Here is a 26933-nt window from a genome sequence, read left to right as displayed (position 1 = left end):
CCCCCACCCAACTGCCCCCGACGCCCCCACCCAACTGCCCTGACACCTCCCACCCAACTGCCCCCGACGCCCCCACCCAACTGCCCCGACTCCCACCTGCCCCGACACCCCCACCTGCCTGCCCCCAACACCCCCACCCAACTGCCCCCGACGCCTGCCACCCAACTGCCCCCGACGCCCCTACCCAACTGCCCTGACTCCCACCTGCCCCGACACCCCCACCCAACTGCCCCCGACGCCTACAACACAACTGCCCCCGACGCCTACAACCCAACTGCCCCCGACGCCCCCAACCAACTGTCCCCGTTGCCCCCACCCAACTGTCCCCGACGCCCGCACCCAACTGTCCCCGACGCCCGCACCCAACTGTCCCAACACCTCCCACCCAACTGCCCCCGACGCCCGCACGCAACTGCCCCCGACGCCCGCACGCAACTGCCCCGACTCCCACCTGCGTGCCCCCGACGCCCCCACCCAACTGCCCCCGACGCCCCCACCCAACTGCCCCGACTCCCACCTGCCCCGACACCCCCACCTGCCTTCCCCCAACACCCAAACCCAACTGCCGCCGACGCCCCTAGCCAACTGCCCCCGACACCTCCCACCCAACTGCCCCCACGACCCCACCCAACTGCCCCGATTCCCACCTGTCCCAACACCCCCACCTGCCTGCCCCCAAAACCCCCACCCAACTGCCCCCGACGCCGCCACCCAGCTGTCCCCGACACCTCCCACCCAACTGCCCCCGACGCCCCTACCCAACTGCCCTGACACCCCCACCCAACTGCCCCGACTCCCACCTGCCCCAACACCTCCCCCCACCTGCCTGCCCCCGACGCCCCCACCCAACTGCCCCTGACACCTCCCACCCAACTGCCCCGACTCCCACCTGCCCCGACACCTCCCCCCACCTCCCTGCCCCCAACACCCCCACCCAACTGCCCCCGACGCCCCCACCCAATTGCCCTGACACCTCCCACCCAACTGCCCCCCACGCTCCCACCCAACTGCCCTGACACCTCCCACCCAACTGCCCCCGACGCCCCCACCCAGCTGCCCTGACACCTCCCACCCAACTGCCCCCGACGCCCCCACCCAGCTGCCCTGACACCTCCCACACAACTGCCCCCGACGCCCCCACCCAACTGCCCCGACTCCCACCTGCCCCGACACCCCCACCTGCCTGCCCCCAACAACCCCACCCAACTGCCCCCGACGCCCCCACCCAACTGCCCCCGAATCCCACCTGCCCCGACACCCCCACCTGCCTGCCCCCAACAACCCCACCCAACTGCCCCCGACGCCCCCACCCAACTGTCCCCGACACCTCCCACCCAACTGCCCCCGACGCCCCCACCCAACTGCCCTGACACGTCCCACCCAACTGCCCCCGACGCCCCCACCCAACTGCCCCCGACGCCCCCACCCAACTGCCCTGACACCTCCCACCCAACTGCCCCCGACGCCCCCACCCAACTGCCCCGACTCCCACCTGCCCCGACATCCCCACCTGCCTGCCCCCAACACCCCCACCCAACTGCCCCCGACGCCTGCCACCCAACTGCCCCGACGCCCCTACCCAACTGCCCCCGACGCCCCTACCCAACTGCCCTGACTCCCAACTGCCCCCGACGCCTAAAACCCAACTGTCCCCGACGCCTACAACCCAACTGTCCCCGTTGCCCCCACCCAACTGTCCCCGACGCCCGCACCCAACTGTCCCCGACGCCCGCACCCAACTGCCCCAACACCTCCCACCCAACTCCCCCCAACGCCCGCACGCAACTGCCCCCGACGCCCGCACGCAACTGCCCCCGTCGTCCCCACCCAACTGCCCCGACTCCCACCTGCGTGCCCCCGACGCCCCCACCCAACTGCCCCCGACGCCCCCACCCAACTGCCCCCGACGCCCCTACCCAACTGCCCCCGTCGCCCCCACCCAACTGCCCCGACTCCCACCTGCCCCGACACCCCCACCTGCCTTCCCCCAACACCCCCACCCAACTGCCCCCGACGCTCCCACCCAACTGCCCCCGACGCCCCCACCCAACTGCCCCGACTCCCACCTGCCCCGACACCCCCACCTGCCTGCCCCCAACACCCCCACCTGCCTGCCCCCGACGCCCCTACTCAACTGCCCCCGACGCCCCTACTCAACTGCCCCCGACGCCCCCACCCAACTGCCCCCGTCGCCCCCACCCAACTGCCCCGACTCCCACCTGCCCCGACACCCTCACCTGCCTTCCCCCAACACCCCCACCCAACTGCCCCCGACGCCCCTACCCAACTGCCCCCGACGCCCCTACCCAACTGCCCCCGACGCCCCCACCCAACTGCCCCCGACGCCCCCACCCAACTGCCCCAACACCTCCCACCCAACTGCCCCCGACGCCCGCACGCAACTGCCCCCGACGCCCGCACGCAACTGCCCCCGACGCCCCCACCCAACTGCCCTGACACCTCCCACCCAACTGCCCCCGTCGCCCCCACCCAACTGCCCCGACTCCCACCTGCCCCGACACCCCCACCTGCCTTCCCCCAACACCCCCACCCAACTGCCCCCGACGCCCCCACCCAACTGCCCCCGACGCCCCTAGCCAACTGTCCCCGACGCCCCTAGCCAACTGCCCCCGACGCCTACCACCCAACTGCCCCCGACGCCTACCACCCAACTGGCCCGACGCCCCCACCCAACTGCCCTGACACCTCCCACCCAACTGCCCCCGACGCCCCTACCCAACTGCCCCCGACGCCCCCACCCAACTGCCCCGACTCCCACCTGCCCCGACACCCCCACCTGCCTGCCCCCAACACCCCCACTCAACTGCCCCCGACGCCCCTACCCAACTGCCCCGACGCCCCCACCCAACTGCCCCCGACGCCCCCACCCAACTGCCCCCGACGCTCCTACCCAACTGCCTTGACACCTCCCACCCAGCTGCCCCCGACGCCCCTACCCAACTGCCCCCGACGCCCCTACCCAACTGCCCCCGACGCCCCCACCCAACTGCCCTGACACCTCCCACCCAACTGCCCCCGACGCCCCCACCCAACTGCCCCGACTCCCACCTGCCCCGACACCCCCACCTGCCTGCCCCCAACAACCCCACCCAACTGCCCCCGACGCCCCCACCCAACTGCCCCCGAATCCCACCTGCCCCGACACCCCCACCTGCCTGCCCCCAACAACCCCACCCAACTGCCCCCGACGCCCCCACCCAACTGTCCCCGACACCTCCCACCCAACTGCCCCCGACGCCCCCACCCAACTGCCCTGACACGTCCCACCCAACTGCCCCCGACGCCCCCACCCAACTGCCCCCGACGCCCCCACCCAACTGCCCTGACACCTCCCACCCAACTGCCCCCGACGCCCCCACCCAACTGCCCCGACTCCCACCTGCCCCGACATCCCCACCTGCCTGCCCCCAACACCCCCACCCAACTGCCCCCGACGCCTGCCACCCAACTGCCCCGACGCCCCTACCCAACTGCCCCCGACGCCCCTACCCAACTGCCCTGACTCCCAACTGCCCCCGACGCCTACAACCCAACTGTCCCCGACGCCTACAACCCAACTGTCCCCGACGCCTACAACCCAACTGTCCCCGTTGCCCCCACCCAACTGTCCCCGACGCCCGCACCCAACTGTCCCCGACGCCCGCACCCAACTGCCCCAACACCTCCCACCCAACTGCCCCCGACGCCCGCACGCAACTGCCCCCGACGCCCGCACGCAACTGCCCCCGTCGTCCCCACCCAACTGCCCCGACTCCCACCTGCGTGCCCCCGACGCCCCCACCCAACTGCCCCCGACGCCCCCACCCAACTGCCCCCGACGCCCCTACCCAACTGCCCCCGTCGCCCCCACCCAACTGCCCCGACTCCCACCTGCCCCGACACCCCCACCTGCCTTCCCCCAACACCCCCACCCAACTGCCCCCGACGCTCCCACCCAACTGCCCCCGACGCCCCCACCCAACTGCCCCGACTCCCACCTGCCCCGACACCCCCACCTGCCTGCCCCCAACACCCCCACCTGCCTGCCCCCAACACCCCCACCCAACTGCCCCCGACGCCCCTACTCAACTGCCCCCGACGCCCCCACCCAACTGCCCCCGTCGCCCCCACCCAACTGCCCCGACTCCCACCTGCCCCGACACCCTCACCTGCCTTCCCCCAACACCCCCACCCAACTGCCCCCGACGCCCCTACCCAACTGCCCCCGACGCCCCTACCCAACTGCCCCCGACGCCCCCACCCAACTGCCCCCGACGCCCCCACCCAACTGCCCCAACACCTCCCACCCAACTGCCCCCGACGCCCGCACGCAACTGCCCCCGACGCCCGCACGCAACTGCCCCCGACGCCCCCACCCAACTGCCCTGACACCTCCCACCCAACTGCCCCCGTCGCCCCCACCCAACTGCCCCGACTCCCACCTGCCCCGACACCCCCACCTGCCTTCCCCCAACACCCCCACCCAACTGCCCCCGACGCCCCCACCCAACTGCCCCCGACGCCCCTAGCCAACTGTCCCCGACGCCCCTAGCCAACTGCCCCCGACGCCTACCACCCAACTGCCCCCGACGCCTACCACCCAACTGGCCCGACGCCCCCACCCAACTGCCCTGACACCTCCCACCCAACTGCCCCCGACGCCCCTACCCAACTGCCCCCGACGCCCCCACCCAACTGCCCCGACTCCCACCTGCCCCGACACCCCCACCTGCCTGCCCCCAACACCCCCACTCAACTGCCCCCGACGCCCCTACCCAACTGCCCCGACGCCCCCACCCAACTGCCCCCGACGCCCCCACCCAACTGCCCCCGACGCTCCTACCCAACTGCCTTGACACCTCCCACCCAGCTGCCCCCGACGCCCCTACCCAACTGCCCCCGACGCCCCTACCCAACTGCCCCCGACGCCCCTACCCAACTGCCCCCGACGCCCCTACCCAACTGCCCTGACACCTCCCACCCAACTGCCCCCGACGCCCTACCCAACTGCCCCCGACGCCCCCACCCAACTGCCCCGACTCCCACCTGCCCCGACACCCCCACCTGCCTTCCCCCAACACCCCCACCCAAGTGCCCCCGACGCCCCCACCCAAGTGCCCCCGACGCCCCCACCCAAGTGCCCCCGACGCCCCCACCCAACTGTCCCCGACGCCCCTACCCAACTGCCCCCGACGCCCCCACCCAACTGCCCCCGACGCCCCCACCCAACTGCCCCCGACACCTCCCACCCAACTGCCCCCGACACCTCCCACCCAACTGTCCCCGACGCCCCCACCCAACTGCCCCCGACGCCCCTACCCAACTGCCCCAACACCTCCCACCCAAGTGCCCCCGACGCCCCCACCCAAGTGCCCCCGACGCCCGCACCCAAGTGCCCCCGACGCCCCCACCCAAGTGCCCCCGACGCCCCCACCCAACTGCCCTGACACCTCCCACCCCACTGCCCCCGACGCCTCCCACCCAACTGCCCCCGACGCCCCTACCCAACTGCCCCCGACCCCCCCACCCAACTGCCCCCGACGCCCCCACCCAACTGCCCCGACACCCCTACCCAACTGTCCCCGACGCCCCCACCCAACTGCCCCCGACGCCCCTACCCAACTGCCCCAACACCTCCCACCCAAGTGCCCCCGACGCCCGCACCCAACTGCCCCCGACACCCCCACCCAACTGCCCCCGACGCCCCCACCCAACTGCCCTGACACCTCCCACCCCACTGCCCCCGACGCCTCCCACCCAACTGCCCCCGACGCCCCCACCCAACTGCCCCCGACGCCCCTACCCAACTGCCCCCGACGCCCCTACCCAACTGCCCTGACACCTCCCACCCAACTGCCCCCGACGCCCCTACCCAACTGCCCTGACACGTCCCACCCAACTGCCCCCGACGCCCCTACCCAACTGCCCCCGACGCCCCTACCCAACTGCCCCCGACGCCCCCACCCAACTGCCCTGACACCTCCCACCCAACTGCCCCCGACGCCGCTACCCAACTGCCCCCGACGCCCCCACCCAACTGCCCTGAGACCTCCCACCCAACTGCCCCCGACGCCGCTACCCAACTGCCCCCGACGCCCCCACCCAACTGCCCTGAGACCTCCCACCCAACTGCCCCCGACGCCGCTACCCAACTGTCCCCGACGCCCCCACCCAACTGCCCTGAGACCTCCCTCCCAACTGCCCCCGACGCCCCCACCCAACTGCCCTGACACCTCCCACCCAATGCCCCCGACCCCCCCACCCAGCGCCCCCGACCCCCCCACCCAGCACCGCCGCCCCCCCCCACGCAGCTGCCCCCGACACCTCCCACCCACCTGTACTGACTCCTGACTCCCAACTACCCCAACACCACCCACCCAAGTGCCACTGACACCTCTACCCAATTGTCCTGACATCCAACTGCCCCGGCTCCTCCACCCAACTGCCCCAGTACTCCGCAAACTGCCCCGGGACCCCACAACTGCCCTAGCAGACCCCATCACTCCCCCACCCAACACCCTCCAACTTCCCCAACACCTCCACCCAACAACCCCAATACTCCTACCCAATTGCCCTGACATCCTCACCCCCATCTACCTGTCCTGGAATCCATCTGCCCTGGCATCCCCCACCCAAATGCCCCAAAACCCCACACAACTGCTCCCCAACCCAGCTACCCGACAGTCCCGCCCAATGTCCTGGTACCCCTACCTAACTACTCCTCCCCTACCTAATTGCCCCAGTTCACCCGCCCACGACTTGACACCCTCATCCATCACTCAAGTGTCCCACCAGATACCCTCACCCAACTGCTCCAACAGACAACCCCATCCATCCCATCCACCCACCCACCATCAGACACCCCTAATCCATCTGCCTCGACATTCCCACACATCACCAACACCCCCACAAAACTGCCCCAACATCCTCACACACCAACTGACATTCTCCACCCACCACCACCACCCAAATACCCTGACACCCCCACCTATCTCACCCACAACTAGACACCCCCAGCAAGCTGTCCCAGAACCCACCACCACACACAGCCCCATCCAACTGCCCAAACACAGCCAACACACCTGCCCCAACCACCCCCACCCAACTGCCTATCTGCACCGACACCCCCCTCCCTCACCTCCTTCATAGGCTTTGGGCAGCAGATTTGGCGTGGCCGTACTTCCACTATGATAGAGGGGTGGCCAGGCCAAATTTGAGTGCCCAGAAATCTGCTGCCCTAGGCAGCTGCCTAGTTTGCTTTCAACTAAAGCAGCCTCTGCCAGCACCCTGCACCCAACTGCCTAACTACCCAACACCCTACTACCCCAGACACCATTAACTCAGCCTGTCCCAATACCCCCACCCCACCCATCTGCCCCAGTCTTCTGCCATATAGCCCAAAACTACACAAGCCCCACCCAATTGCCCCACCACATCCAACTGTCCCACTCCCACAACATCCCTCCCCCACAACTGCCCCAGGCACTTTCCCACCCAGCCCACTAACATCCTCCCACCAATCTGCCTCAAGACCCTCTGACCCAGCCCACTGCCAGGCATTCTCACATGCCAACCAACTGCCCCTTCACAGTTCCACTGATCCTAGCATTGTCCATGCTTTTGTTTGCTTTTCTTACAACTATCTCCCACACTTCCCATGTGTGTGACTCCATCCCCAAACTGCACCTTACGACTATTCATTACCTTCTCTTTCAAAACCCTCTCTAACACCCACTTCTTCTGTGAAAGCTACAAGAAATTATCAAAGACTTAAGGATAGGTTGGGGGCATTAGAGATACAGTTAATATGTATTTATCTGTTATTTTTAAATAACAAACACCTATGTATAGAATATATATAAACATGGAACATATTTTGTATATCACTTGTAGTCTTAGACTCTGATCCTGAGAATGCTTACGAACATGCTTAACTTTAAGCATCTGAGTATTCCTATTGAAGTTAAGCATAAATTTTTGTGGGATCAGAGCTTTGGACTGGAAGTTGCTTGGGACAGAGACAGTGTCTTAATATGTGCTTAATTACAGTGCCCAGTACAATGGGACGCTATCTAATATAAATAAAAAATAACATGTATTTATTAACCATAGTATTAGCCATATCTCAAAGTCCTAGTTTATATAGGACAGTCAGTTAATGTTAAGAACACCATTTAAATGAAATAAAAATGTTTGGAACTTCTTTGCTAGTAGTAAGAATAAAGGATAATGTCATCTTTTTCTAGTGGAAAAGCTAAGAAAGCTGCTATGATTATGAAGAGTTTTGGACTTAGTTTGTTTCATTCTCTTTTTACCAGGAGATGCTAAGCAGAAGTAAATCCAGTATTTCAGAGCAGAAACTTGTAAACTATATGACCTATCTGACTTACACATTGGAAGAATTGACTGGTCTGGAGTACCTTAAGACTATCTGGATTAGGCGTTCTACTTCTTGTCGCAGTTAATTCCATTTATAATGCTGCTTGCATTTCATATCGTTCTGTTTGGTGTTCTCTACCTTTCCAGTCTTCTTCTTCATGTTTACAAGAGAAAGAATGACCTAAAGGGGGATTATTCCAGTAAGTTATGGGACAATGGGAGGCAAATGGTGGTATGCCTCTGGGACTTGTATGGAAAGTTATGGCATGGTAAGCAAGATGTTTTCTTTAAACATAAATCCAAACCCTCTTAGATAAAGTGAAGGCACTAAAGAAAACCCTGGTTCTCCAAACAAATACTAGCTGGCTACTTCCTACCCAACTTTGCCATGCTGGCTGCTCCTTTAACTATTCACTGTCTGGTTCAGTGTGACAAGGTCTTTTTTATGATAAAAAAAATCCTGTGTCAGTGCCCTGTCATTCACTCAGACATCTGTGTTCCAAACTGATGCTTAAGCCTTTCAGTATCGTGAACACTCACTGCTATATTTGAATTGAAATCACTTTCCCTGAGAAACTAAATTTTACAGACTTGAGAAAGAGCATTTAACAATCCTAGGGCTAATATGGTATCCCTCCAGTACTGTCTTTTAATGACAACTTTTACAGATCGTGCTCCATTGCATTAGCTTAATATTTCAAAGGACACCGATTCTTGGGTGATCCAGTGGTATCTAGCTTTGCAGCTGTATGCCTTCCAGGTGCAGGTATGGACATCTTGGTGAGATTGCTTATGGGGAGTAGAACACCAGCCATCCAAGTGGGGAGGTATGTAGTGGGTGGTACAAACACTTTGGGCCCCAAAGAAAGGTGCTCTTGGACCTGGTTCACCACACCAAACCCCCAGTTTCTGTAAAAAGCAAGGCAATATCCACCTAGATCTCTTTGCCTCTCGCAAGGAATGGCTAACCTTTCACCCCCACCCTCACCCCCGATCTTGTTCATGATTCCCAGAACCCCAGGTCTCTCAGGCAGGATCTATAGCTCAGTGGTTTGAGCATTGGCTTGCTAAACCCAGGGTTGTGAGTTCAATCCTTGAGGGGGCCATTTAGGGATCTGGGGCAAAAATTGGGGATTGGTCCTGCTTTGAGCAGGGGGTTGGACTAGATGACCTCCTGAGGTCCCTTCCAACCCTCATATTCTATGATTCTTCTATCCCAATGATCTCAGGGTCATATTCATGTTTCCTATCCTTCCCCACTTCACTGAATCATAAAGGCTGGAGTGCACTGAGCAGATGAGATGGCTTCACAATAGCTATTGTGAAGCCAAGACAGTTTGCTGTGCAGGTTTATTTCCCTCTTACACAGTTTCTTCAGTAACAACATCACCTTATAATCAACATTACTTTGATATCAGTGACATAGCAAACGAGAAGTTAATCTTTGGCACAGTTTCCTCTAAAACTTCCTGCTGGTATCTAGTGAGGAACTTATGTTAAATCACAGCATGATGGGTAGAACACTAATTGCACTTTGTGTACTTGACAGGTTATGAGCTTCATGGTGTGGAAAAAATCCCAGAAGGACCAGGGCTGATTATTTATTACCATGGTGCCACTCCTATAGACTATTTGTACTTTATGGCTAGATTATGTAACCAGAAGGGCAGACTCTGCCATTCAGTAGCTGATCATTTCACCTTTAAAATACCAGGTAAAGCACTTTCATTGTACTGGGCAGGTGAAGGGAAGGGAGGAGAGTTAAAAATATTTTAAATTCAAAGATACTTGGAGAAATTCATACATTAATACTAGAGATACGTACATCAGTATAGGCATTCAGGTTGCTTTCCAGTGTGTACTACAAAAAATAGTGTAATTACAAATGTTTGAGGGAGTCTGAGGTCTCCTGAAGTTCGTAATAGCTATTGGTTCACAGATTTCCAAAAACTTTGCATGTGGCATTAACATAAAGAAGAGGCAGTGTTCTTTCTTCTCTTAAGTATCCCACTTAATATTTTTGGTAAAATTAAGGCTGTTGTAAGTGAAAAGAATACATTATTAAGCTAGTTTTATTATTGACTTTCAAAGTTGTAAACTATATATAAATAGGGCCCTACCAATTCATGGCCCATGAAATCTGGTATCTCTTGTGAAATCTGGTCTTTTGTGTACTTTTACTCTATACTATATAGATTTTACAGAGGAGACAGCGTTTCTCAAACTGGGGGTCCCAACCCAAAAGCGGGTCTTGGGGAGGGTCATAGGGTTAATGTAGGGGGGCCGCCCAGCTCTGCAGGCAGCAGCGCAGAAATAAGGGTGGCAGGATATGGTATTGCCACTCTTACTTCTGCGCTGCCTTCAGAGCCAGAGAGTGGCAGCTTCTGGCTGGGCGACCAGCGCCAAAGGCAGTGCCTTGCCAGCAGCAGTACGGGTGGCAATACCATACCTTATTTCATATTAACCTTGTGACCCCTCCCGACAACCTCCTTTTAAATTTCAAATTTAAATATCAGAAATCATTAAATTTATGATTTTTTAAATCTTATGGCCATGAAATTGACCAAAGTGGACCGTGAATTTGGTAGGGCCCTATATAGAAACTATTCTACTAAATAAACTTTCCGTATCAGCATGATAAAATTGTATATGTTATATTTTACTTATGTAGGAATGTGTGTTATGTATCAACATTCTTCCCCTTCAGACATTGTCCCCCCTTGTCCTCCAAGTGTTCATATTAACTTTCACTTTCTATTCTATTCAATAGATGTTTTTATGCTGCACTCATCACTAGTATCTGAGTGCCTTCCAGCAGTGTATTAAGCCACGTCACTACATATCTGTCACATGTTGTTTGTTCTCTCATCATCTCCCCAGAGGGAGAAATGCGTGCAGCGGAGTGTCTTATTTTGGTAGGGTGTGACTTTTTATATATGTGTGTATACATACATACATACATATACACATATACATATATATATACACACACACACACACACACACACACATATACGTGTTACTATGTGTTTATATTAGAGAAGGCAAAGTCAAAGAAATGCACCTTGCACCTGAATTGATAATGTTTATGATAGTCCTTAGTTCCTGGGGGAGTTCATTCCAAAGTCTCAGACTCCCCCCAGAGAAAGTTTTGTCTCCTGCACAGACAAGTTTTACTCCTATTGTTGAGAATTCCATTGTGCCAGAGGAGTGCAGTCATCAGCCATGGTCTTCCTTCGAGAACTTTAGATGGTTTTTCACATATCCTGGGCCCAGGTCATGGAGTTCTTTGAAGATCAGGACTGAGACCTTGAACTTGATTCAATATTCTATTCAATATGCTATTGGAAGTCAGTCTAGAGAGTGGAGGACAGATTTGATATCTTCCCGGTAGCCTGTGTTGCTGAAGAGATGCACTGTGGCATTCTGTACTAGCTGGAGTTTCCTAAATGCTGACGTTTTCATGCCCAGGTATATTGCATTTCTGTTAGCTAGCCAGGAGGTGATAAAGGCATGAATAACTGAGGCCAGGTCTTCATAGAATCATAGAACTGTAGGGCTGGAAGGGACCTTGAGAGATCATCAATTCCAGCACCCTGTGCTAAGGCAGGACCAAGTTAGCCTAGACCATCCCTGACAGGCGTTTGCCCAACCTGTTCTTAATAACCTCCCAGTAATGGGGATTCCACAACCTCCCTTGGAAGCCTATTCCAAAACTTAATGACCCCTATCGTTAGGAAGTTTTTCCTAATATCTAACTTAAATCTCCTTTGCTGCAGATAATTCATTACATCTTGTCTTACCTTGAGTGGACATGGAGAGCAGTTGATCACTGTCCTATTTGCAACAGTCCTTAACATATTTGACGACTATTACCAGGTCTCCTCCTCAGTCTTCTTTTCTCAAGACTAAACATGCCCAGTCTTTTTAGCCTTCCTCGTAGGTCAGGTTTGCTGAGCCTTTTATCATTTTTGTTGCTCTCCTCTGGACTTATTCTAATTTATCCATATCTTTCCTAAAGTGTGGCATCCAGAATTGGACAGTTATCCAGCTGAGGCCTCACCAGTGCCAAGTAGTGCGGGCCAGTTACCTCCCATGTCTTACATAAGAAACTCCTGTTAATACACCCCAGAATGATGTTAACCTTTTTCACAACTGCATCACATTGTTCGCTCATATTCAATTTGTGATGCACTATAAACCCCAGATCCTTTTCAGCAGGACTACCACCTAGCCAGTTATTCCCTATTTTGTAGTTGTGCATTTGATTCACCGCTCATCTAAGTCTTTGGAAACCACCAGTAATAGAGTGGGGATGAATTTACCTGGCAATTTTTTATGTATGTCAGCACTTTTTCTGGAATAGGTATATTTCAAGTTTTCTTGAATGATATCTTTCAGCTGATGTTCTAAAAGACATCAGCTTGCACTGATCAGGGCTGCTCACTACCAAATTCCTCTGGTAATATTCTAGCCATCTTAGCTGTTTTATTCATTGTAGGACAAAGGCCTCTCTTGACAGTAACCTTGGCCATCATACTATAGTATACTGTACAACAGAAACAACATGTGAGGAGGAGACGTGGGGGTCGCATGCCCCCCCCCCCATTATTCAGTCACATGGTGCAGCCAGGCCCCCTCCCTGCAGGGCAGCTGAGCCAGTGAGCTGCGAGCTGCACCAGGCAGGAAGAAGCAGAGGTGAAAGAATAGCCTGGGAGCTGCAGGAGGGGCTGCTGCTTTCCGGGAGGGGGGCACTGCTTTCCGGGTGGGGATGCAGCCTCAAGGGGCGTGACTCCAGCTGTTCCATGGTTGTGGCCCCCGCCGCCATCAGCAGGCATTGGCCATCTCTGCTGTTCTATGCAATATAGGTTCTTATAGTGACCTCACCACCATAGTGTCTAAACGCCTTCCAGTAGTGCATTAAGTGGTGTGACTAACATCGCTTGCAGTTTGTCACATGTTTATTCTCTCACACTCTTCTCAGGGGAACAATTTTGTGTACAGTGTAGTGTTCTGTTGCAGTAGGGGTTTTTGTTGTTTTTTTTTTTTTTTTTAATCTACACAGTGCTATGTTGTTTATATTAGAGAAAGCAAGGTGGAAGAAATGCACCTTACACTTGGTGCTGAAGATGGGGAGGTCTGTGATAGTCCTTAGTTCCTATGAGAGTTCATTCTACAGTCTCAGACCAGCCCTCAAGAAAGCCTGGTTTGCACAGATGAGTTTTACCTTTAAGGTGGAATGTTTCATTGTGCTGAGAAGTGACACTGCTGACCACAGTCTTCAGCTGTGCCACTGAGCACCTTGAAGATAAGAACTGAGTCCTTGAATGTGACTTGATATTCTACGGAAAGCCAGTGTAGAGTGAAGGATAGGTTTGACGTGATCACTATAGCCCATGTTGCTGAGGAGATGTGCTGGAGCATTCCATACTAGTTGAATTTCCCTAAGGACTGATGGCTTCATGCCCAGGTTGTAGCCAGAACTTTGCTACAGTTTGACGTGCAAATGCCTTTCCATACAATGGTGGCTGAACATGTCAGAGTGTCAGTGTCAATTATATGGGAGGATTTTGTTATGCTAGACTTGTTGCTACTGACTATAACAAAATGTCTTGTTTGATCGATATTTAAAGTGTAGCCAACTATACAAAATTGGTTGACTGTGAGGACTAAAGGGGCAGATTGTGTGGACTACCAATAGGTGGCTTATTAGATTTGTCTTCATTACTACCCTGGTTGTCTGGTCATCCCAGGCACTGATGTCTGGATAAGAAACATCCAGTTCACACAATGTTCCAATTGTATATTAACAAAAATCAAACAATAACATAAAATATAAACAAATCAAATTAAGATTAATCAAGTTAGTATTAATTTATCAATCTAATTATCAGGTTAATTACTGCCAAATACAATCATTCCATATTTGCTTTATCTAATAATTTGGGAAGGTGGCATACCTTTTTTAGCTATCAGCCTTAAAATAACAGGGTACTATCAATCTAAGACCTGTTGATATTACAGTAAAAAAGCTATGTTAAAAGAACATTAAGGTTGAAAAATCAAGCAGTCAAAAGTCAGGAAATGTCAGAATTAAGGTTGCTCGTGCAACATTACTTTGTCCTCCTTGTGCGTACACATTATGATACAGTCTCTAATTACATGATCATATACTATTTTCCCACAAGACCTCTGCCTTATTCAGTGCACAAAATAGATTATGCTCTGAAAATGCATTAGAGTTGTGTAGGCTGTTGGTTGTAAGACCCTGTCCCTATTTGTTGCAGATTTTGGAAAGTGTGTTGTGAAGGAGGCAGGGGGCTGCAGAAAGAGAAGGGGAGGTCTCCTAGTTAAGGCAGCTGAATACCACTCTGGAGAATTAGATTCTATCCCTGCCTCTGCCACAGACTTCCTATGTGATTCTGGGCAAGTCATTTAAACCAAACTTTTCACAGGGGGTCACTAATTGTGTTTTGCATTTTCAGGGCACCCAGTTTGAGATCCTAGGACTGATTTGCAAAAGTGCTGAGCATTCACAGCTCATCTGAAGTCATTGGGAACTGTGCTCTGAACATATAAAGTGATATAGAATGCTAAATACTCTGAAAAATCGGGCCATATCTTTTCCAAATTGGGCACTTCAAATTAGTGGACACTTCAGAGCTTAATTTCTCTGTACCTCTGTTCCTCATCTGTAAAATGAGGATAATAATAGTGCCTCATCTCACAGGATTATTATGAAGATATATTCTTCAAATTCTGTGCAGCACTCAGATACTGAAGTGATGAATGCCTGTGATGGGTATACAAACCTGGCACTGGCCAAGTGAGGGTTAAGGAACAGCTCTGGGCCGGACTGTTCAGCCCCACCTCAATCTTCAATGAGTGGGATGGCCTAAAGGGGAGAACCATAGCTAAAGTAGTGGCATATCTGGGAGAAGACCATCTACCAGAGAAAAGGTTAATTAAGAGCAGGGATTGCTCAAACAATTACTTCCTGCTGGAGTCCTCTGAGGGGAAGGTGGGCCTGATGCAGAATGATTACTTTGGCACTATTACCAATGACTCACCTGTGGGGGCTGTGCAGGCCTATGACCTGCCAGAGGCTTCCTGAAGGAAAAGAATCTTGTGTGTTTGGTTGTTTTCCCTTAGATCTTTGATAGCCCAGGAAAGAGCAGACTTCCACAGGACTCAGTCAGAGGGCTGAGTCTCCCACACCCAGATCCATGCTGTTGACCAGCCAGGCATTGCTGACCAAAGGCTGGGTGTATTCAACACACTGTCACACCCTAAGGGGGCACTATGGGAGACCAACCCCAATAGCAATGCCATGAATTTTCCCAGGGCTTTTTTTATAATGTAGTATTCAGAGCAGGGTCTGAAGAATGCATGATGAGTACGTCATGTGGCCATTAACTGAATGATGACACAGCTAAAACAAAATACTGAATAATTACCTATCCAATGAGTCTATGCTGTACATGCTGAGGCAGGAGTCCTTTGGGAAAAAAATAGTTTGTGGTCACATAATTAGAGACTGTATCATAAGTATACTTATGGTGGGGGCAAATTAAGGTTTCAGAGGCATCCTTAAATGTGGCATTTCTTTATTAGTGCTTGACTTTGCAAACTTAGCATTTTTTGTATGTAACTCCCTGAGGTTTTACAAATGCACAATTCAAAATAAATAGAAATTTCATAATGAGTCATCAAATTCTGCACATAAGTCATCAGCATGGTTGGCTCCTTCAGATCTACAGTTTAGACTTCTGCCACTTGAGCTAATAGAGTAACTGATAGCAGTAGTAGGTTGTCATCCTTTAAGTGGACAAGCCACTAGAGGGAAATGAGACATACATTTTGCCAGGTGGTTTTAGAGATATTTGCTGACAGCAGAGACATATTGAGACTCAGGAATTTTACATTTCAGTCCAGGCTTTGGTGAGGAGTGTGTTATAGTGGTAACAAATCCTTCTACATCTAGCCTGAAACCTCCTATTTCTGTCCCCTCCAGCCGAGCCTTTCCCCAGCCTTCTCCACCTTCCAGCCTGTTTCAGTCCTCCCGCTCAGCTCCCTTTCCATCCCAGCTTCTGTCTGTCTCCCACCCAAACTCCTCACTCCTCTGCGTCTAGTCCAGCAACTTCCTTATCTTCCATGCTGCTTGAGCACCAGCAGTGGGGAGACTGAGAGTACAGGCAAGATGATATCCTTGCCTTCAATTTCAATCCCTAGCAACACAACAATTGCCAGTAGCTGGGGTGAGCAGCTCCAGGAAGAGTTCTGCTCAGCTCCAGGATGGAGAATACTAAATAGCTCTGAGGGGATAGCACATGTGCAGTCTAGTTAACACGTGGCATCCTCACTTACTTTGTCAGTCAGTCATGCACACAAAGGAAAATCCCTTGTTATGACTAAGCAATTGTTCTTTTCCACAGACAGGTATTTAACTTCTCTCTTTATATTTTGGTTCTCATTGACTATCAGCAATTCAACTTTAACAAAATTCCCTAAGACATAAATCTGGGGGAAAGGTTAGACTAATGCTATCAGAAAAAAAGGTCTGTTACTCTTACAAATCATGGGGTTCAGTTTTCACATGCAGGCTTATCTGCTTCACATGACGTTTAGCCACTTTTTTTTTTGTAAGGTAAGCAGTTCTTAATGTAAGGTGGTCTAGAGTTCCTTTATAATGTAAGCTGGACACATTTCTTACAGGTATTAAACTGCTTTTAGATATTTTTGGTGTGATGCATGGTGGAAGAGAAGAATGTGTTCAAATTCTGAAGAATGGCCACTTATTGGGTGTGTCGCCAGGCGGAGTTCGAGAAGCATTCTTTAGTGATGAAAACTACAACCTCTTGTGGGGTAATCGCAAAGGCTTTGCTCAGGTGGCTATAGATGCAAAAGTGGTAAGTACCACCTCCTGCATGTACATACAGACATATTTTATTCTTGAACATGGGATCCACAGACTAACAAAATAGTTGTTTTTAAGTATGTATTATAAAATAATGGATTTCTCTTGCCCACAGTGTCAGAGGGCGTTTCTTCGGCTACCCCATGAGCAGCGCTGACTAGCCTGTTTTCATGGCCTCTCACTCAAAAACACACAGACAGTCTGTTTCTTTTCCACCACATGAACCTTTAATCCTGGCTTTCTAAACAGTATTGGACATAGCACAGGTATTGAGCAGGAGGAGCCTGTCACAAAGCTTTCTTTACCTTCTGAGCTTTTCATGACTGCCTGTTCCTCCCAAATATATATCCACCCAGTTACTGAGTCAATTGTCTCATTAGCCCAGTAGTTACCACCAAAGGTCAGTAATCCCCACTAGGAACATACTGATTGACTCCAGTCAAACCTGCAGCCTTCTCTGTGCTGCACCTTCAGTGAACAGGGGACTACAGCCAGCACACAGTCACACAGTCTATACCTTCATGTTCACCCCTTTTACAAAAATATGATAAATTTTGTAAAAAGTATGCTCTGTGAGGCATCATTTGAAAACTCACAATTTGCTGATCATTATTGTCCTGGTAAAATATGTGTGGCAACATTGCATGTCAAGTTATAAGATTCCTCTCTATGGTATCACTGACATGTTCCACGTCTGGGGAGCAGCCACAAACCAGTTCCTCGGAGACAAAAGGCTAGCCGATTCCTCAGCTGGGTGTCAACAAAATCAAATGGACCATCAGCTGGTTAAGTGGTCATACTTTGGCAGGAAAGAGGATGTGTGAAAAAATTTATATCTTCACAAAGAAACAACTGGGGGTTCCTATCCTGAACCTCAGCTGGAGATGATCCTCAAGGAGGGGGAAAAATTATAAGAAGGGAGAGCAGCTGCCCAAAATTATCTCTCCCTTTCTTTCTAACCATCCACAACACCTGAAGAAAAAAAGAAATAGCTTTGGACTGGGAGAAGGATCCTGACTGAAAGAAATTCAGCTGGTAAAACTGCTGAAATATGTGGTGAGAGAGACCTGGGCTTTGAATTCACTTAGCTTGTTAAGTTAGGCATTAGTCACCTTTTACTTTTATTTTTTTGTAACCAGTTCTGACTTTTATGCCTCGTTACTTGTAATTACTTAAAATCTATCTTTTTGTAGTTAATAAATTTGTTTTATTATTTTATCTAAACCAGTGGTTCTCAAACTTTGTACTAGTGACCCCTTTCACACAGCAAGCCTCTGAGTGCGACCTCCCCTTATGAATCAAAACCACTTTTTTATATATTTAGCACCATTATAAATGCTGGAGGCAAAGTGGGGTTTGGGGTGGAGGCTGACAGCTTGCAACTCCCCATGTAATAACTTCGCAACCCCCTGAGGGGTTCTGACCCCCAGTTTGAGAACCCCTGATCTAAACCAGTGTGTTTGGACTGAAATGTTTGGGAAACTCCATTTGGGATAACGGAATTTGTGCATATCATTTTCTATTAATAAAATGACATTCTTTATATGAGCATGTATTGTTAAAGAGCGAGGTGGGCAGTTCAAGACGTAATTTCTGGGAAAGTCTAGGACTGGGAACTTGCTGGTGTTTCTCTGCAGTGTAATTCGTGAGTGGCTGGCTATAGTACTCATACACTATAACTGGGAGTAACTTACATGCTGCAGGCTGTGTGTGAGCAGACCAGAAGTGGTAACTGGCAGAGCAAAGTAGTGTAAAAGGCACCCCAGGGTGGAGAACTGAGGGGACACAGCTGTTCATGGTCCAGATTATACCCTGGGTAATGTCAGTGACATAAATGAAATTCAAACTCAGTTAACATTTTTAGTTTCATATCAAACCTGAACAAAGATAGCAACATAGCTTGATAAATACACAACCACAACTCTGTGGCAAGCACAACAGCAGGCTTGTCAAACTCTGAGACTGCTCTTGTGTACACAAGAGCAATCTGAATAGAACATTTCAGTGTTTCAATTAATCATCTCCAATCAAGTAATATATTACTTACCTGTCAAGCAATAGTCTCATTTGTTATATAGTCTTGACATTTTAGGCAAAACCACCAAAAAAAAAAAAATCCACCAGGATTATATCTCTGAAGCAGTCTCTTTGGAATGGTTCTGTGCTATTTATGGAATCTATTCTTTCTGCTTCTAAATGTTATGCTGATAACCAATGTTGTTTTAGTGTTTGTGTACTTGGGAACCCTATCCAACACCCCTTTAAATCAATGGAAAGATTCTTATTCAGAATTTCCCCATTTAAGTTAGATCAGGCCCATGGTACATAACTAGCTGTAGTTTTTCTAAGCAAACACAATACTACTTTCATTTACTAATACAAATTTACCAGTTTCATTTCAATTTAGTGAGATGATAACATTTGCTATGACCATGTGATATAGATGGAATGCCTCTCTAGTTCAGAAATGAACTACATTTTTAAAAATTAAAAAAAAAATGAACTAATTTTTAAAAAAATTAGAGTGAAATGTTGTCCAAATCCTCACCACTTTTTTCTCATTTATTAGCCCATCATCCCTATGTTCACACAGAATCTTCGGGAAGGATATAGGACACTTGGAAAAATATGTAAGATATAATACATATGTATCCCTTAAAGTTTAGAATTTTTTAAATATGTGCAATATCTACTATATGTCAGAAATATACTTGTAAAACTATGGAGACTTCTGTTTTAACTCTGGTAACTTTTTCTTGTATTATTATTGTATTAATACGGGTGCATACCAAATATGCATGAGATAAAGCAAGGGTAAGTAGAGGGTTTGTTTCAGCACCATCACCCAAGATTCTATGCTCTGCAAATTGTCTTGCTTATTTCGTCATGGCTTTGGTAAAATTGTCACTTGCAAACTAAGCAATCCAGGCATTATTTGGATTCAGGGACTCAGCTAGCTTTTAACCTATTGCTTACCATTTACAATTTGTTTTTAAACTCACAGGGTCATTTAGGTGGCTTTATGAATATTCTCGACTGCCAGTAGTTCCCCTATACGGAGGGTTCCCAGTTAAATTTCGCACATATATTGGAGATCCCATACCATATGATCCAAATGTAACTGCTGCGGAACTAGCTGAAAAGGTACAGTAATTTGATTTTCTGAATAGTCAAATCTCCAGTATTCTGTATGTAAATTGTTGCTTTTCAAGGGTAAAAGGCAAAAATAAAATGTCTGTTAGTTTTTTGTAAAGTAAATCTTTTTTATAGTCATGTCATCTGTTACATAGTGAACTGTTGCCCACTAACAGACTCCAGTGACTGTAATTGGTAATCTGTGGCTGCCATTGCCTCCTGACCTCATTGTCTTAAATTGTCATAATTCTTCATAGATTTGTACATTGTTTTAATTAGAGCAGGTAAAAAAAATTACGATGGAACAGTTTTGTGATAGGAAATGCTGATTCAACTAAATCAAAAACTTTTGTGGGAATGTATCGATTTCATAAATTTTTTTTTACAATATTTTCAAAGCAATTCATTTTGACTTGATTATTTTGCTATAGCTATAAAACATTTTCATATGGTTGTGTTGATATTTCTGAAAAAGAGTTTCTGGAAATTTTTGTTTGGCAGTAAAGTTTGAAATTTCTATTTTCTTCATTCCAATTGGGACAAAAGGCAATTTTGAAATGTCATAATTTCCTGTAGAATGGAAATTGAGTTTCAACCAGCTCTAGTTTTAATCTCATAACCCTCCTCCCTGCCACTCTCCCTCATAATTTATACCAGAGGTTTCCAAACGGTGATACACAAAGTACTTGCTGGTTATTTATGTAGAGCTCTCACCAATGCTGGTTCGACGTGTTACCAGCTGCTAAATTACGTTGAAAGAAGTAAACATTTCATTAAAAGCTTTCCCAATTTCTTTTCCATGGAAGCTATTAGCTTGTCACAGGGATGTTATCTGGTTTCAAAAGAGAAGGGAGGTGATTCACATAATTATGACTCAGAGTGAAAGGGTTTGGGAAACCTATTTTATACTATTCAGTGGAGTGGAAAACATGATGCAAAGGCAGTCAGTTTCAGGCAACTTGAATACTGTCTGCAGGCAACTGGCCTCTTTAAAGGGAGATGAGGCCAGCCCCACCTGTGCAATAATGAATTAGCATCTTCCCAGACTGAAGGGTAGAGATAAGGAAGCCAGCTGATGCTCTATTAAGCACCTGAGCCTTATAAAAGGACAGAGGCATCGGTCTGGGATTGGAACTACACAGAGCAGAAATAGGCAAAGGTTTCATAACAACTCAGCCTATCTCAGTGATTCTCAAAGCCGGTCCGCCGCTTGTTCAGGGAAAGCCCCTGGTGGGCCAGACCGGTTTGTTTACTTGCCGCGTCCGCAGATTCGGCCAATTGCGGCTCCCAGTAGCCACGGTTCGCCGCTCAGGCCAATGGGGGCTGCGGGAAGCGGCGCGGGCCAAGGGATGTGTTGGCTGCCCTTCTCGCAGCCCCCATTGGCCTGGAGCGGCGAGCCGCGATTGGCCGAACCTGCGGACGCAGCAGGTAAACAAACCAGCCCGGCCTGCCAGGGGCTTTCCCTGCACAAGCGGCGGACTGGCTTTGAGAACCACTAGCCTATCTGACACATCTACTATTTAAATTCTACCTCTAAACCTCATGAATACATAGCAGAGCCCTTCAAAATGTGTAGCAAAGGACCAGAATCCATAGTCTCTTTTTGCCTTCAGAAATAGACTATCACACCTCTGAAAACGATAAACATTTTTCAGTTCTTAATATATGGACCTACCGAATTCCAGCATTCCCAACCGTTACTGTCTGCCACTCAGTTGCTCCCTTAAATATTTCAGTTTTTCCTCCCAGGTTGCCTCTTCTGCATGGGGGAATAACTCCCTGACAAAATTTGATCAGCCACAACCTCATCCTTCTTCAAATTCCTCCTTAAAACTCTCCACTGCCACAATGCTTACAAAAGCCAGCATGCTAATCATAGCTAGTTAGATGACAAGCTATGATTATTACTCTTCACCTATCCTTTTCCTACACCCTTCCTATAAAACCAATTTTAAAAATGCACATAACTGTAAGCAAAGATGAACCAATTCTTCCTGTTATTCATTTGGCTTTGTGCATATCCCCATCCCCTACTTTTCATGTGTTTGTCTCTTTAGATAATAAATCAGGGCAAAGGTTCTCTCTTTTTCTGTTTGTACAGGTCTCAGTAATGATTGGGGCCTTTGGTACTAACATAGTATAAATGTTTACTACTACTACTATTTACAGATGGCTCTAACAATTTTTACTTCCATACAACAAATAATCTGAATATACATTATTCTATCTTCCCTTCAGATAGTCAGTAAATTCAGTACAGGCATGGTCTGCTCCCCTCCAGACTTTCCAAGCCTCCCTTTACTTAATTTCTTTCTCCATTCTCTCCTAGGTTATTTGCTAGTATGGCCTGACAAAAGAGTTCACATGCATAGCTAACACTGGGCGTGAACAGGATATAGGGCACAATCCCACAGTGAGCTCCGTGAGGGCACACCCCATTGCAGGATTGGGATCAGCATTGGAGGCTTTTAACAGCTAAATATCAAATACTTTCTCATCATGGGTTTTAAAGGATTTTGAGGGGGATTCCTCCCCTCCCCCCCAACAGCATTTTCCAGAGACTATTAAAAATACAGACTAATAACAGACTAACACAGCTGCTACTCTGAAACCTATTAAAAATATGTATCTTTAGCAAGCATGATAGTGATTCTGTGAGCTGCAGTGTTCTTATAAAGAAGTAAAATTCTCTGTTCCTTCTTCTTTCTTTCCCTTAACAGACAAAGACTGCAATCCAATCTCTAAGAGACAGGCACCAAAAAACACCAGGAAATATACTAAGAGCTCTATTGGAACGATTTGATAAACATCAGAAAGATGACTAGTGTGTTTAAATATGCTGAAACATTTACGCATTTGGTAGTAAAAGATCTTTATAATTGCATATGTTACTGTAACTTGTGATTTCTTTTAAGAAGCATCATCATTAATTCTTCAATAATTATTGCTGTGTCTCACCTGATGTGCTCTGGACATAAACAGTATCTTTCCTACCTGAAGAAACAGGCTAAAAAAATTTTTTTGTGTGTGTGGTGTTGATTTCCCCATATAAAGTAGATCACTTCCAGCTATAGTTGGTTTCCCCCCTTTGCTAAAGGCTTGTCTACACAGGGAAACTTTCTGGATTAGCTCCACTTGTGGATGCTCTATTTTAGACCAAAAGTCACCTTGTTCCAGAAAAATTTGTGTGCTGAGTGCTAAATAAGTATGCTGAGCAGACTAAAATTTAGCAAGAATGTTTGAAACGGCATTTGGTTGGCTAGTGCTCTTTTGCTCATATTTTTCCATTATTCCTGTGGTAATGCCTTTTACTGCAATGTTGTAATTTATGTTGCAGAAGATTTTCCTTACTGTGAATTTCTAGTTTGTAATTTATTTGTCTTTGACTTAAACTTGAAGGGTTGGAATTTAAGCAGTGAAGATCAATATTCTTTATGCAGAAATCGCAAGAAACTTAACTACAGTCACTTGTCTGTTTCCAATCAAGGGAAGACAGGTACCTATATAATGTTAGAAAATACATTAGATAGTAAGTATCCAATTATCCTATTGCTCTATGGAGATTTTACCCAAACAAGTAGGAATAACAACTGCCCCTACCCCTGGTCTGCCAAAATGATTACTAAAACCAGACCTTTGGTTTTAACATCAATTTTTAAATGTTATCCACCACAAAAGTGTCTTCTTATGGCTCAGTTTTGCATTCCTATGTACCCATGACTGAATGAGTTTGGGTTGAGAAAGAAGGAAGATCAAGGCCTTGCTGTTCCTTTGTAATGTATTTAAAACAAAGAAAGCAATTTACGATTTCTTTACAGTTTCTACTATCAAACTTAAATGTGCAGATCATTTATATCCTGCTTTTGTGCACAGAGAATCAAATTGCCTAACCATTCAAAATGTTTAAATATATTACAGATCAGTTCCTGCAAAGCATTTTGAAATAATTGGGTTTTTATCCCTTTTTGCTTCTTTGAGGTGTAGACAGTTTAGAAGAGTTAATTTTACCGAAAAGAGTTTGGATCTATTGGGTTTAAAAAAAAAAACCCAAAAAACCCTTAGGTCATAAAATGTCAGTTCTGGTTTTGCTGGAGAACTTTTTGCGGATATCTGACGTGTACTGTGAGTTCTTCATTAGAAGTTTGGGGTGTTCCTTTGTTGGAGTGTTTCCATTATGTTGTTATATAGGTGCAGGCAAAAAGAACAAACAGCTCCCCAACCCTGCCCTAGTGCTTTAATTAGTTTGACTTAAAAACCTTTCCCTGCTCAGCTTCCAGTGTCCTGCGATGTCAACATTACTTCTCCAATACCAATCCATTTTGCCTTTATTTTACACAGCCATTGATTTTTAGTATCTATTAATTTTTATTCCCTAAAAGGGCAGACAAATGTTTATCCTGTTATCCTTTGAAATTTAATTTTCATGTAATATCCACTTGATGAAAATGGCAAGAGTAAAATCTTATCGAGCAAAATTAGAAATACTGCATCTTTCAGTACAACAAGGTGTTTTATTTAGTATTTAAAATACGTCCATTGAGTTTAAAAAGTCAGTGGTCATTTTGCATGAAAACAAATGCAACTCAGAAGTCTTTAGATGTTTTGTCTTCTTCAAAACCTGATTTTTAAAGTGTGGAAACAGAACAGTGTTCTGGTGTCAAAATCAAATGCAATAACTCTTCTCTCAATGTTAAATGTACTTGTTTAGTAATTCAAATCAATTTTGTATGTACAATAGATAAAGCCCTAAATAAAAATAAAGTTTCAGTTGGAGCCAGAATTGATTCACTTCCATTGAACTGATTTTATATTTGCCATGTGTGGATTTATTTTCTAGATCATATACAGTGCTATTTACCAAATGTCACTAAAAATCCTGATCCAAAGCCCAGCGAAGTCAATGGAAGTCTTTCCACTAATTTCAATGGATTTTGGATTAGGCCTTAAGTGCACTTTTGAGTTAATCATGAGTAGTGAACCTCTCCTAGACCTTCAAGTGCTTCATTTCCACATCTAAAAGGTGTCTGTTTCTGCCCAATTGTGAGCAATGAGGGAGAAATAAACAGGTAGCAGACACTCCACAGGGACAGAACAATGAAGAAAAAACCTGGCCTTCTGATGAGTGACCATACTGGTCCCAAGACAGTTGAAAGTGATTTATCTGGTGATCTATTTAGCCTGTGGTTTCTAGCATATTAGAGTTGAGCCTTGAGTTAGGCTTCACATGGCCTGCTAGGAAACGGACAACTACACAACACCTAAATTAGTAGGAGGTTATATAAGGGTGCATCTCTTTGGCAGGGGGATCATCCTTCAGGATAGGTTGTAGATCCTTGATGATGTGCTGGAGAGGTTTTAGTTGCGCATCATCAAGGATCTACAACCTATCCCTCACTCTCATAGATCCTGGGAGACAGGCCAGTCCTCGCTTACAAACAGCTCCCCAGCCTGAAGCAAATACCAGCAACTACACACCACAAACACTAACCCAGGAACCTATCCTTGCAACAAACCTCGTTGCCAACTCTGTCCACATATCTATTCAAGGGACACCAGGATAGGACCTAACCACATCAGCCACACCATCAGGGGCTCGTTCACCTGCACATCTACCAATGTGATATACACCATCATGTGCCTGCAATGCCCCTCTGCTATGTACATTGGCCAGACCGGACAGTCTCTATGCAAAAGAATAAATGGACACAAATCAGATGTCAAGAATTATAACATTAAAAAACCAGTCGGAGAACACTTCAACCTCCCTGGACACTCATTAACAGACTTAAAAGTAGCAATTCTTCAACAAAAAAACTTCAAAAACAAACTCCAACAAGAAACTGCAGAACTGGAATTAATTTACAAACTGGAAACCATCAAATTAGGCCTGAATAAAGACTGGGAGTGGATGGGTCATTACACAAACTGAAAACTAAATTACCCCATCCTAATTTCCCCCCTACTGTTACTCACACCTTCTTGTCAACTGTTTGAAATGGGCTACCCTGATTACCACTACAAAAGTGATTTTTCCTCCTGCTGATAATAGCCCACTTTAATTGAATTGTCTTGTTAGAATTGGTAGGGCAACCCCCATCTTTTCATGGACTATGTATATATATATCTTCCTACTGTATTTTCCACTCCATGCATCTGATGAAGTGGGTTTTAGCCCATGAAAGCTTATGCCCAAATTAATTTGTTATTCTCTCAGGTGCCACAAGGAGTCCTTGTTGTTTTTGCTGATACAGACTAACACGGCTACCACTCTGAAACCTGTTGAAGAGTTGTGCATCATCTAACTCAAAGCATTTAGGAAGGAAACAGTACACCATAAATATAAAGAGAGAAGACAAAAGACCTATAACAAATGCAGAAATCACTGAGAGAGACCAACATGTACTTAAAAGGCACAAAGAACAGAAACAATGTGTACTGTATACAAAATGGACAAACAGGCAAGACACCTCTGCCCACTTAAAGAAGACTCTAGTTCTAGAAC

At 48.7% G+C, this 26933-nt stretch overlaps 1 protein-coding gene across 1 annotated transcript; it reads left to right on the top strand.

The window, feature by feature from the left end:
• Positions 1-8476: 8476 nt before the first annotated feature.
• LOC140905910 (DGAT1/2-independent enzyme synthesizing storage lipids-like) lies at positions 8477-23674 on the top strand. Its single transcript, XM_078851291.1, has 6 exons — positions 8477-8648; positions 9929-10093; positions 17113-17288; positions 19866-19926; positions 20301-20440; positions 23152-23674. The coding sequence occupies exons 1-6, from the start codon at positions 8477-8479 to the stop codon at positions 23254-23256; spliced, it is 819 nt and encodes a 272-aa protein (XP_078707417.1). The 3' UTR covers positions 23257-23674.
• The last annotated feature ends 3259 nt before the right edge of the window (positions 23675-26933 follow it).

This window comes from Lepidochelys kempii, chromosome 2 (assembly GCF_965140285.1).
Source record: "Lepidochelys kempii isolate rLepKem1 chromosome 2, rLepKem1.hap1, whole genome shotgun sequence".
Classification (NCBI taxonomy): domain Eukaryota; kingdom Metazoa; phylum Chordata; order Testudines; family Cheloniidae; genus Lepidochelys; species Lepidochelys kempii.
Note: the sequence above shows the minus strand (reverse complement) of the source record. Positions and strands in the feature narration are given on the sequence as shown.